The sequence below is a fragment of the Astatotilapia calliptera genome, chromosome 23 (assembly GCF_964374335.1).
Source record: "Astatotilapia calliptera chromosome 23, fAstCal68.1, whole genome shotgun sequence".
In the NCBI taxonomy this organism is placed as follows: domain Eukaryota; kingdom Metazoa; phylum Chordata; class Actinopteri; order Cichliformes; family Cichlidae; genus Astatotilapia; species Astatotilapia calliptera.
The window spans coordinates 13,447,941-13,460,939 of NC_137443.1; the positions used below are offsets into that span (position 1 = coordinate 13,447,941).

The following is a 12,999-nucleotide window of genomic DNA, read 5'->3' on the forward strand; positions in this document are numbered from 1 at the left end:
ACACAGAAAAAGGTCGATCTAGTAGCACAACTTGTGAGATCTGTTAAGTTTAAGGCAAAATTTAAAGCTCTGCAGATGATGGAAGGGACATCCGGCCTTTTAAAATCATGTCGATAATGGTGGTTGCTGAGGATTCACTTCACTTAACCCCACCCTGGCATTTATATAACACCCTGAAACAGACGTGCAGAGTTGCTCTGTGTTCACAGCAGTGATTGAGACCTGGGTTATGCTCAGGTTTTGCTCCCGCAGTTGTGTCTGTTTGCGCACGTTTTTTGTTTTTTTTTATGTTTTACAGAGAGCCTTTGGAGAAAAATGCTCTGGTGTAGTCCTCCAAAATCCCAACTACATATTGCTCAATGTGTGTGGCGCTGCGCATCGTTCATATGCTGATTGGTTGATGAATGTGCCAGATCAGAGACGAGACTAACAGTGAAGTTCACCAGAGTGGGAGAAGCACAGAAAAAAACATTAAAGAAAACAAAAACAAAACTGGTGGCTGCAGTGGACATGGCATTATTTTTAACGCTCAGCTCTTTAGCTCTTTGAATGTTAGAGCTTCGCTCTCTCCGTGGCTGACTAACACAACTGGAACACATTGGTTGTACCACATACTTTGGCACTGTCCCCCGGTACACCCCTCTTCCCGAGACTATTGGTGGCAAAACCTGTACACCTAACTCAAACTAAACTTAAACACAAAAAAAGTGTGAAAGAATGTTTTAGTTTAATGAAATCTGAATGAAAATTGGAGTTTAGAATCAAACTAAGAAAGTAAAATAAGATAGCTGGGTTTATTGGGTTGATCAGTTAAATGCAGTATTGAAGCACATTTTAGCTGGAGACTGGGGTGAGGCTGTTCCCTCTCTACACTCTTAATTCAGATGTTTTGTATTTTTTGATTTGTTTTGTTTCCTTTTTCTACGTTTTTTTTTTTTTTATATACTTAATGAAAGTTTTCAAATTTCAGAGCTGAAAAGCACATTTAAAATCAGTTAAAAACTGCAACCAGATCACTTTCACACCAACTCAAAAATCCGGTTTTGATCTGATCTCTTAGCTAATGAATGAGCTGCTTTTCTACTACGGTATATTTTAGATCAGGCTCATCACCTAGCCGGAATTTCTTCTGGTGAAAGTAGCTTTGGATTAGATCCTTCTTTCACCGCACATGGAGCAGAAAAGGAGCACAGATCTGGAGGCTGAACTTTCTCTTGTCTCTAGTTAAGTACACAAGATTGAAGTTGAAGTTGGTTTTTATTTCGTTAAATTCGACAGCAATCAGCAGCTGCTGCCATCTCCAGTCCATAAATCAGTCTGTACCTTTTCAGGGATTTCAAAAAGGTGCTTTGCCATGCAAATGAAGCGTTAGTTGGTTTTGGTAACACAATCAGCAGCTCACACACATCAGTATGCTATGATTTTGTTTATTGAACATTTACCCCTTTTAGCTTTCTTTTATGTAGTGTAAAAATGTGTTTCTCTCTGATCTTCCTATTTTTCTCTTTGCAGCATTCATTCAGTCAGACACAATACTAGAAGTTCTACATTTTGGCGAGGGCAGCCTTTTACAGGTAAGGCCATTAAAATGGTATTGTAACGGACCTTCACAGAGCAAGAAGAGGCTAAAGCCCTGCTCAACTACCAAATTAATCCCCTGGTTTTTGATATTGTGATTAATTCTTACTGTATGTTTGTGTTGTGCTTGCAGGGAGAGTCTGACATCGATTTTAGTTTATATCATCAACAAAGGTATGAGAAATCCTCCCTTTTTTTATACTAGCATGAATTCAATAAAATGTTGTATTTGTATTTTTAAACCGTGTGCTTCTACATTAACTTGCCTGGACAACAAGCAAACGCAAAGTGTATTGTGTTAAAGCAAAACAAGTTTTACTGCTTCAATGCGGCTGCTGTGACAGCATGTTAAGATCATTTAGGGGGTAAAATTATACAAAAAAATTAGATTGTGGGGAAAAAGGGCAAATATCTGTGCCACTGATCATCAGAGAAACCTCTCTGTCTGTGTCACCCTGAGCGCTTTTCTGGCCACATGTTCTAGGATGAGTCGAGTCCACAGTGACATTGGTTTTATAGCCTGCAGCAGCTGTTAGAAGCAGGCAGGATTCTTTCATGCAGTCGAATGTGACTGAAGTGTTTTTTTTTTTTTTTTTGAGGAAGTTATTATTTGCTTCAGGCTCTTTTTATCCCAGCTTTGGCACAACAACAGGCAGAAGTGCTCAAACAAGTAAGGACTATTTTCATTACAGGAAGTGTGTAAAAAGTCAGTTGGTTGCATCATGTTCCTGTATAGCGGTTCTGAAGCGTCACAGAGGGCTCGCATACCTTTCAGATGGATGTTTTATCAGGGTCCAGCATACAGCTCAGACAGCATGTAAACCATACAAAGGTTATCTTTAGGGGCATGGCGTGACCACTCCCTAGACAGTTATGTTTGAGGTCAGTGTGTGTGTTCCAGTCCTTTTTAGATGTTAAACTTCCCCTTTTTTTTTTTCTGTGTGTGTGTGTGTGTGGTTTCAAACCTGTCTGTTTGCGATATGTATTTGCCAGATAAACCTCTGTACTGGTGAACAAACAGCTACAGTGGTGTTGTATATTTGGTGTGGCAATGCAGAGGCAGGCAGGTAAGCAACAAAAGGAGTCTTTATTCATTGAAGGCAAAAAAACTGACTTAGTCAGAGAGCGAGAAAAAAAAAAAAGGGGAAACCCAGCAATAGAACACAAGGAAACATAAGGGAGGGAATCCAGCAAGAAAAAAAAGGAAGTAAAACGGGAATGAGACACCGGTGAGACTGAGCTTACAAAGTAAAACAGGAAGTAACCAAAAGATAAACAACTAATACTAAAACACCAACTAACAGTAACCAGGGAGCACAGAAGTCACAGGAAATGAAACGCCAACTGAAAACAGAAAGTGGTACAACAGAACCACAGAACGCCAGAGGTCTGGTGTAGTAAGCAGGAGTAGGTGCTTTCACTGTTGTGAATGTGGTTCACTTCTTACTGGTGTAAATAACCACTGTAACTTGTGCTGGACCCCTGTTCTGCTCTGGAGCAGCTTGTGTTTGAGAGAAGAGATCAACAAGTACCCACTGATCCGTCAGAACACCACGTCTTTCATGCGAACGTGCTTATCGCCACATTAGGAAACCTGGTGTTGACTTATGCAGTTGATAACCACCTTTGTGACCACTTAGCGAGATTAAGATTAGCCACTGTTAGAGTAAGCGAAGCCTGGTGACGGAAAGATGATGGATTTCTTGATCACAGCCAAGCCCCTGGCAGCTTCTTAAGGTCCGTATTTAAGAGCCAGAGAGGATAATATTTAGTATTTTAGTTGTGTTTAGTTTGTTTTATTATGATGACCTTACTTTAAAAAAATAATAAAATACACGCTCTCCTGACAGAAAAACACCCACAAATGCACAAATGATTTTTTTTTTATAATTGAAGTCTTTATTTGTTTTTAACATTTCACAACACAAAAACAAACAAAACAACCAACAAACAACAACAGAAAAAAATATATATATAAAAAATATAATAATAATAATAATAATAATAATAATAAAAAAAAAAAATTAAAAAATTAAAAAAAAAACAAAAAAAAACTCAAATCAGTTAACTCAAATCTTTAAGTCATTCCCTTACTGAGTGCCTACACAAACAAACAGTGCAGCAAGCGTACAACATGACTAAAGATAATTGCCCTGACCAAATAAGTTCCAACCATCTCAGCCAAAAACACGTCCCCACGATTCGTCAAAACCCTCCCTATCATCATTAATCCTAGCCAAGAGCTTTTCATACGACACCATTTTCAGCATAGTTTCTTTCCACCTATTATATTCTGGAGGAGACGGTTCCTTCCATACACTGAGAATAACTCGAGCCGCTGCGATCACCCCCACCTTTATAACCACAAAGTCTTATTTTGAAACCCCAGGTAATACTGACCGATCCCCTAATAAGCACAGTCTTGGTGACAGGGGTATCATCAAACCAATCCACCTTCCTATTTTGTCCAATACTTTTTGCCAAAAGGGATAAACTTTCCCACATTCCCAAATAGCATGTATAAATGTCCCTGGATCTGAACTACATTTCCAGCATACATTACTGGGACTAATTCCCATTCTATAAAGTTTGGATGGAGTGAAGTACCACCTGTGTATTAATTTATACTGAGTAAATTTACCCCTGGCCTCTCTTATATATTTATCAGAGAATGACAAAATTCTGCGCCAGTCTTCTTTAGAAATTGCACAACCCAGATCCCTCTGCCATATAACCCTCAAGTTTTCACATATCTCTTTTTTTGGATTGTTAAACAGTTTGTAGAAAACCGCCGCCCTATGTGCTGTACTGGACAATTCTAAAAACTCCACAACCATATTCGAGCTTTGAGCAAATTTTCCTTTGGTAACACAATCCCTTATTTGTAAATATTTCCAAAAATTATTTTCTCTTGTCAAACTGTATTTTCGGGTTATTTCAGCAAATGACATAAACACTCCCCCTGAGTAAAGATCACTTATCCTGCGTATGCCTTTGACAAGCCATTCCTTCCAGAACACAGTTTTCCGCCCAATCCTTACAGCAATATTGTTCCATAGCGAGGCATAAGGTTGTCTTAGATGAGATTCTCCACACAACTTGTGCACCTCCACCCAGACAGCTTTGGAATACCTGAGCACTGGGTTATGAGAGTCTTGTCCATTAGTTGCCGCGCCCTGCGAGAGAACATCCAAAGGTGTGAAGGGGCTCGCTAGTTCCTGTTCGATCTTCATCCAGCTCAGCTCAGAGCCCGATCCTGTCCAGTATTTGGCCAGTCTTGACAATTCAAAAGCTAAATTATACAACTTCACATTTGGGAGGGCCATTCCTCCAATGTCTTTAGAGGCCCACATTTTCTTTATATTCACTCTCGGCTTCTTGTTATTCCACAAAAAATCTTTGATTAACTTCTCAATTTGACCAAATATGTGCAAAGGAATCCGTACAGGTAACATCATGGAAACATAATTGAACTGTGGGACCACCATCATTTTAATCACATTAATTTTACCCCATAGTGTAAGATTCAATTTACCCCATTTATCCAGATTTGTTTTTATCTTTAGGAGGAGAGGTTCCACATTTGAAAGCATAATATCCTCCAAGTCGGGTTTTAATAATATTCCTAAATACTTCATACCTGAAGGTGAGTACTTAAAATTGAATGGAGTAACGCAGAATGACATGATGCTGACAATGGCATGCCCTCTGACTTGTCCCAGTTTATCTTATAACCTGACAACCCTGAAAATGACTCAACACACGTGAGTAGCGCTGGTAGAGACTGCATGGGATCCGTCAATACTGCTAAGATGTCATCAGCATATAGAAACAACTTGTGTTCCATACCCCCTGCATGAACACCTCTGACACCCCTGTTTGCTCGAATAGCCAAGGCCAGCGGTTCCAGAAATATTGTAAAAAGCAACAGGGACAAAGGGCACCCCTGTCGGGTCCCGCGAGTAAGATGAAAAACCCCTGACACCAATCCATTTGTCAAAACCGCTGCCCTTGGACTTGCATATACAGTTTTGACCCAATTACAAAACCCAGGCCCAAACCCGAACCTTGCGAGGGTCGTCATAAGGAAGCCCCATTCCACCCGATCAAAGGCCTTCTCAGCATCTAGCGAGAAGGCCGCAACCGGGGTTAGATTAGATTCGCTTCTGTGCATGAGATGAAGAAGTCTTCTAATGTTATCACCTGAGGACCTATTTTTAATAAAGCCAACCTGGTCACCATTAATGATATCTGGTAATATTTGATCCAGGCGGGAGGCCAAAACCTTTGTCAAAATTTTGCAATCAACGCCCAAAAGGCTTACAGGCCGGTAATTTGCTGGGTCCGACAGATCCCTATCCTTTTTAGGAATAAGGGAGATCAGTGCTTCATTAAACGTACTCAGCAAGGAACCTATCTCCAATGCCTCAAGGTAAACTTTATGCAGGACTGGGGCTAAAATATCGATATATTTCTTATAATACTCAATCGGGAAGCCATCCAAGCCTGGCGATTTCCCATTCTTCATTAATAAGATCGCAGCCCTGACCTCTTCTTCCGTTATAGGCTCATCCAGTCTCGTTTTCTGTTCCCCAGAGAGAGTAGGTAATTGTAGACCTGAAAAAAATGTCTCCACCTCCCCTTCATCAAGCACACCAGCAGACGTATACAAATCTTGATAAAATGATTGGAAAACTGAGTTTATTTCCTTCGATGAGGTTATCACTTGGCCGTCCTTCTTAATCATAGATATATTATTCAAATTATCTTGCTGCTTCAGTTGTCTTGCCAATAGTCTTCCACTCTTTTCGCCACCTTCATAAAATTTTGTTTTGAGCCTAAATAAGGCATATTCCGCCTTTTTGTTATAAATGTCATTCAACTGGCATTTTAATTTACATATAGTCTGATTTTTATAATTTGAATATTGACTCGCTAAGTCCTTCTCCAACTCCCGTATTTCTTTATCCAAGGTTTCTACCCGTTCTAGATCACTTTTCTTAACTTTTGATGCGTATGCAATCATCTTTCCTCTTATATATGCTTTAGACGCTTCCCAAACTGTGGCTACTTTGTCTGTGGAACCCATATTGATTTCGAAAAAAATTTTGAGATCCTTTGTTAACTCCTCACTGAAACTCTTGTTCTGCAACAACATCGTGTTAAGCCTCCAGCGGCCCCTCTTCGTTCTATCCGTGTTCAAGTCAATTTGCAACTCTACTGTGGCATGATCACTAATAGCAATGGCACCAATCCCACAGTCTACGACTGACTCGACCAGAGACTTTGATATTAAGGCGAAATCTATCCTCGAATATGTTTTATGACAGTTGGAGTAAAACGTGTATTCCCTTGAACTGGGATTAACTAACCTCCAAATGTCCGTTAAGCAAAGATCCTCTGTCAGTAAATGAACAGCCTCTCTGTCCCTGGGTGTAGACGTACCCCTAGGATTACTCTTATCAATTATCCCATCCATCACCTGGTTGAAATCCCCAGCCAATATCACCTGCCCCACATGATCCCCTATTATCTTATTAATTTTGTGAAAAAAAACTGGCTCTTCCTTATTAGGTGCATAAATATTGCACAAAACTGTTCGAACCCCATTAATTAAGGCCTCCAAGCATATAATGCGTCCTTCGTCATCATTATACTTCTTCAGCAACACGAAGCTTAATTTCTTATTAACAAGGATCAATACACCATTTCGTTTACTCGAATATGAACTATGAAAAACGGAGCCCACCCAGTCTCGTTTAAATTTTTTCGCCTCTTCTTCCCCCGCAATGTGGGATTCCTGAATAAACGCTATATCTGCATTTTTAGATTTTAAGTATGTTAGAACCTTCCTCCTCTTGATTGGGTCCCCACATCCGTTTATGTTCCACGATATTATTTTAGTATACCTGTTCATCGCTTTCTAACAGAAATGGGGTAAGGCACACCTTGTGCGCTTTACAACACAACACAAATATATGCATAGGCACTCAATATTACAAAACCCATCTGGTCTTATCAAACTAGCCGTCATTAAAAATAAACAAAAAAAACAAACAAACCTGAACAAAACCAAAACCCTTCTTTGCATAGCAACTCTGAACAACGTTGCTAAGCGCCCCCTCCCTCCCCTCCTACCCAAGCCTAACTAACTTTAGCTTGAGACCCCAAACTGCTCGTGGTCCGTGAGACACGCTAATCATCCGACAGCAGCACCACCGCCACAGCCCCATTGTGCCCATTGTTTGTTTGTTACCTTATTTCAAAATCCACATACACTACTCCGATCTGTTACATCATGTCCCGCATTCCTCTAAGTCGACTCCTGCAGAAATTTCTCGGCCTCTTTTCCGTCTTTGAATGCTTTCTTTTGTCCGTTCCACGTGAAAACGAGCGTTGCAGGATACATCAGCCTATGCTTCACTTGTAGCTCCCGAAGACGCCTCTTCACCGGGTTGAATGCCTTCCTCTTCTCCGCCAGCTCCTTTGTAACATCTTCAAAAAAGGATAGCTTGGAGCCTTGCCAATCGACTCCACGCCTCTCTCTGGCCACCCGAAGCACTTTCTCCCTAGCAGATGAACGTAGAAAGCGGACATGTATCACCCTGGGAGGCTCGTTAGGTTCCGGCATTGGCACCGGGGAACGGTGGGCACGTTCAATTTCAAATTCACTTCCAGAAAGCTCAAATGCTTTGGCCAGTATCTCCATCACATATTTGTCCACGTTCCCGGGTGTCTCCACCCCTTCTTTGAGTCCAATGATCCGTACATTATTCCTCCTGCTACGGTTTTCAAGGTCCTCCACTCGCGACCACAACGCGTCCATCCTCTTCTGGAATTTGTCCACTTTTGCCTCGGTAAGCACGCTGGCATCTTCCATGTCTGATATACGTTGTTCCGCCTCCCCTAACCTCACTTTTATATCTTCCACCGAATCTTTCAATTCTTTAGTGGCCTCTTTAATAGTGGTGACATCTTTTGCTACGACCTGAAGAGTAGCGTTCATCTTCTTAATTTCTTCAAAAATGTCTTTTTTGCTCTCGCTCCCTATACCGTCCTCAACTACTGGAGAGGCGGCCTCAGATGCAGATGCACTTTCGGGTGGTTCCGGAGCGAGGCTAATGCTAGCTTGCTTCTTCCTCGTGGTAGCTCCCTTAAAAAAGTTTGCTTTGTTGTTACCTGCCATTTTCCAAAGACGGTAATCCTTGAAAAGCTTCAAAGTCCACAAAGGGTGTCCAATTTACGACTACAGCTGGAGTGTATGTTTCCAGATTCAGAACATTAATCAACAGGCTTTAGGAGCGCCTCTAGTGTGCGGCCATCTTCTTCGGCGGTCCCACGTGACTCCCCTGCACAAATGATTTTAATGATAATGTGATGTACCATGAAACCAACAGAATCTTTAAAAAACTGGCGGTGACGTCTTTGGCCATGCTGATGTTAACTTGTCACTGCACATATGGAGATCTGTGGCCAGCAGCCCCAGTCCTAACTGTGACCTCCTCAGGCTGCTCCAGTTACATGCTGGCATTCAGCACATTAGCGCTGAGCCCAGTGACAGGATTCACAGCCAGGACCCATTTGATTCCTTAATGTCACGAAATTTGTCAGTAGTTGTTTCATCGATGGCAGAAGCGATGGCAGGGCCGCCACGTTGCTGTGTGCTGCGGGAAGCTCATCGTGTCTCCTCACTGCTGATTCCTTTGTCTGGGTAGTAAAAAGGTGAAACTGATCTCCTGTAAGTTGCCAGGTAGTGTTAGAGCAGTTACCTGTGAGAGATTCTTGAAAAATCACAATGAAACATTTTCACTTGTTTGTTGTGGTGTTTGTAAAGGCGGTGACATTACATATTTTACCCGAGGCTCCGCTGAGTGCCACGTCTGCATTGCTGATGAATTTTTCTTTTCATGCGATTTGCATAAAGGCCAAAAAGACGAGTTGCCTGTATTTAGGGACGGGCTTCTCTCTTGTTAAGATACACCTGCTTTCAAACAGGTTTGGTGAGCTGCGCGACGGGGCCAGTTTTACCCGATTCTCAAAACTAGTTGTTATTATAAGGGGAGTGATACACACCAAGGGTGACACAAAGAGAGAGGTGGTTTTTTTTGTTGTTGTTGGGGTTTTTTTTTTTTTGTTGTTTTTTTTTTTGCCTTTCCTGTGAATCTTTAGATTTTCATGGAGACTTTACATATGGAAATCATGCTCTGCCAATGGGAGTGGTCACACTGCTGGTTAACGCACTCACAAAAAAAGTCTGAAGACTGACCGTGCGCTCATGTTTTTGACCTCTCAGTTGTTTGAAATGCACACCAACATGGAGGCTGTTTTTCCTATTTTGATTTTTCTGCTGCTGTCACACCTTCCTGTCTCTCGCAGCACGTCCACACACCGTGGGAACTGTCGACCTATACGATTTGAACCTCCAATGTTGGATTTTCATGAACAGTGAGTCTCTTTCTCTTTGGAGTGGTGTGATTTACGCTTTGATTCTCACATTGTTTGTGTGGTCCTGTTTGAACTTGCACTTGAGTGAATATTGGATCAGACTTCAATTTGCCTTACGGCAATTTTTAAAAGATAAAACCAGTATCGTGCCAAAGTCTTTTTTTGCTTTTTACCACATCCTTCACTAAAACGTTAGTCCCCACCAGGCTGTGGAAGTTTTGATTAACGCCACGTTTACATATTTATGGAGTTTACGGAGTTGAAATATGATCATAGTTCAAGGAAATTAACTTAATTCTCACTCAGATAACCAAACTGTTTCATTGTTCAGTCATATTTTATACAGAAACGTACTTTTTCCAACTCCTGAAATCAAGACATCTGCCACAGGAAATGTCACGATTCACTGCAAAACATCCCAGTGTAGCCTATAAAGAAACATACAATCAAAAAAGCTCAAGTATAATTAAACATACATATCAAAGGTTGTAGGAGAAGTTGACAAATTCATGGTAAACAACCCCCCCCCCCCCCCAAAAAAAAAAGAAGCTATAACCGTACATGGAAATATAGAGCTGACCCCATTCAATCGTTCGAAAGATAAAAAGACCAGTTTCTTCTTCTCCTCTTTTTTAAAAAGTTTAATAAATTTACTGTTTGTTTCTGTGGGTCTGAGAGTAAACATGTTAAATAACTGATCATAATATTAACCAGTATTAGCTGTACTCATACAGCTCTTAGGTATTAGTCATTCTGCAGTGCACCTCCACTCAGAGTGCACCTGCATGTCTACAATAAATTCTAAGAAAATATTTGAGCAATCTGTGGAATTCATTTTACAAACCACATATGCTTTAGCTCTTACAGACCCAAGCTTCACCTACGCTGGACTTAATATGTCACATTCCAGTCAGGCACACCCACCCAGCGTGGCTAAATTTTACACGACCAGGGTGCAGGTTCAGGAGCGCTCGGAGGAGCGGGGGTCACTCGCACTCAGACACCCGGCTGTCGCGGCCCATCTTCGCCTGTCCCACTTTCTTAGTAAACAATTTGCTTATCAGCTGTGATTGTTTTAAGGGCATAAAAATTGTGTCACCGAGCTTGTGATGATGGTGGCTCGACTTTAGAATGATGACTTTTTAAAATGTATTTAATACATTTTTTGTGTCAAAGAGCATTCAGGGGATTATTTCAGATTTAACCAGCAGACAAAATATTTTTAGCAGAATTTGAAAACTAACTTCCCTCAATTTTATTTCACTCAGTAACGAGAATCATAAACACGCCGAGTTCCGTGTATCTGCGAGTTGATTTTCATAGCATACTGATATAACAGAAACCGCAGGTTCACTCTGAGGCTGGAAATCAAAGAGTTTATGATGAGCTTGGGGTGTTGGGTTAACAATGCAGAGATAGTCACTCTTTTGAATGTCAAATCCTGTCCCCACAGGAAAGTTACACCTGTAGGTTAATGTCCAAAAATCTCTGAAGTATCTGTTAACGTAAGACAGTCTAAACCAGTCAGTTCCCCAAGCTCATAAACCTTTAATTTTCATGGCATGTTTATAGGTGCTGCTCGGTTTCTTCTTTGAATGCGTCATGGTGGATGCTCATATTAAACATGGCCAGGGTTGCAAACATTGGGGTCAGCATATGTAGTCCAAATTTTCCTGTCTTGGATCTCTTTGATCTGTATTATCTCAGTGAGAGGGGATATCCCTAATATGCTAATATGTTTACACAGAGGCACGAAGCCCAGGATAATGCAAAAACTATTAATTTGAGCTATGAATCATGCAAAGCTATTGTAATACAGTCCAAGAATATAAAAATGGAAAGCTGGAGATGTGAGTTATGGCTCCATTTTACATATATTGTTATATACTCTAACCAAGCCTTCTCTTCTTCCTTCCAGGCCCGTTGGAATGCCAAAAATGGAAAAAGTTTATTTACATAACCCTAGCTCTGAAGAAATTAGTTTGATATCAATATCAGCAACAACAGCACATTTTCACGCATCCTTTTTCCAGAATAGGGTAAGTAGCTGTCACTTTAAAACCTTTGAAACCACATTTATTTTGTGCGCGTGTGTGTGTTATTGCTGTGTGTAAGCAAGTTGATCGCTTTTAATCTTGAAAATGAATTCAGTGTACTGACTTTGTGTTTATCAGTATTATCATTTTGTGTGTCTTCATACACACGAGTCAGACTGCATGGATGAATGGTAGTGCACAGTAAACACACAGGAGCGAGGATAGACCTGTGACTCTCATGAAGTGTCTTTACTGATTGGTTGTCACTGGTAATGTGATGCTCTGCAACATACGGAAGCAGTGAGGAGTTTTTAATGTGTTTATTTTTGTCTCTTTTTTTTTTTTAAATTGTAGAATCAAAATTAAAGCCATCAAACTTATTTATTGACACATCAAATTATGTAAGCAAAGCAAAATATCTGTTATGTGTTATGAGCTCAGTCCTTTAGAGTTGCGTTCACACCGTTCTGACTTATACCAAACCAGATGCAGTGACTTTGTTCCCACACTGAGTGGAAAAATCCAGTTGAAATTCAATCATCAGTAAAATGTATTTCATACAAAAGACAAGAACATGTCATGTTTTCAGGGTACCAAAATATCCTTCAAACCTAAAATGAAAACAAATGTTAACCAAATTAAAGTCCCTTTTCTTGTTAAACATTTTCAGGAACTTTTAAAATAAAACTTTGAATGATCACCACTTCATGAAACATGAATATCTGCTTTCATTTAGCCTGTAAATGTTGTTCTATTGCAACTAGGAAAAAAGGGGGAGGGAAATCATCCTGCAGGGAAAATATGGGAGAAGAGCAAGATGAGGCTGAAGATCATGATGATGATATTTATGAGCTATTCGTAAAGTTAGTCTTGGATTTGATCATGCGCTCAGACATAGTTTAGTAAAGTGTGGAAAAATGATCACTGTGCCCTCACAGAG

General features: G+C 40.6%; 1 protein-coding gene across 2 annotated transcripts in view; it reads left to right on the forward strand.

Moving 5' to 3' along the window:
* Positions 1 to 12,999, forward strand: part of tmem131 (transmembrane protein 131) — a 48,649-nt gene that overhangs the window by 11,275 nt on the left and 24,375 nt on the right. The window contains exons 2-5 of one of the 2 annotated variants that reach the window (XM_026157938.2): positions 1,513 to 1,574; positions 1,712 to 1,752; positions 9,955 to 10,023; positions 11,942 to 12,062. In XM_026157938.2, the coding sequence (XP_026013723.2) occupies positions 1,513 to 1,574; positions 1,712 to 1,752; positions 9,955 to 10,023; positions 11,942 to 12,062 (293 nt within the window). The remainder of the gene's footprint in view (positions 1 to 1,512; positions 1,575 to 1,711; positions 1,753 to 9,954; positions 10,024 to 11,941; positions 12,063 to 12,999) is intronic. The other variant, XM_026157939.2, reaches the window with a different exon arrangement.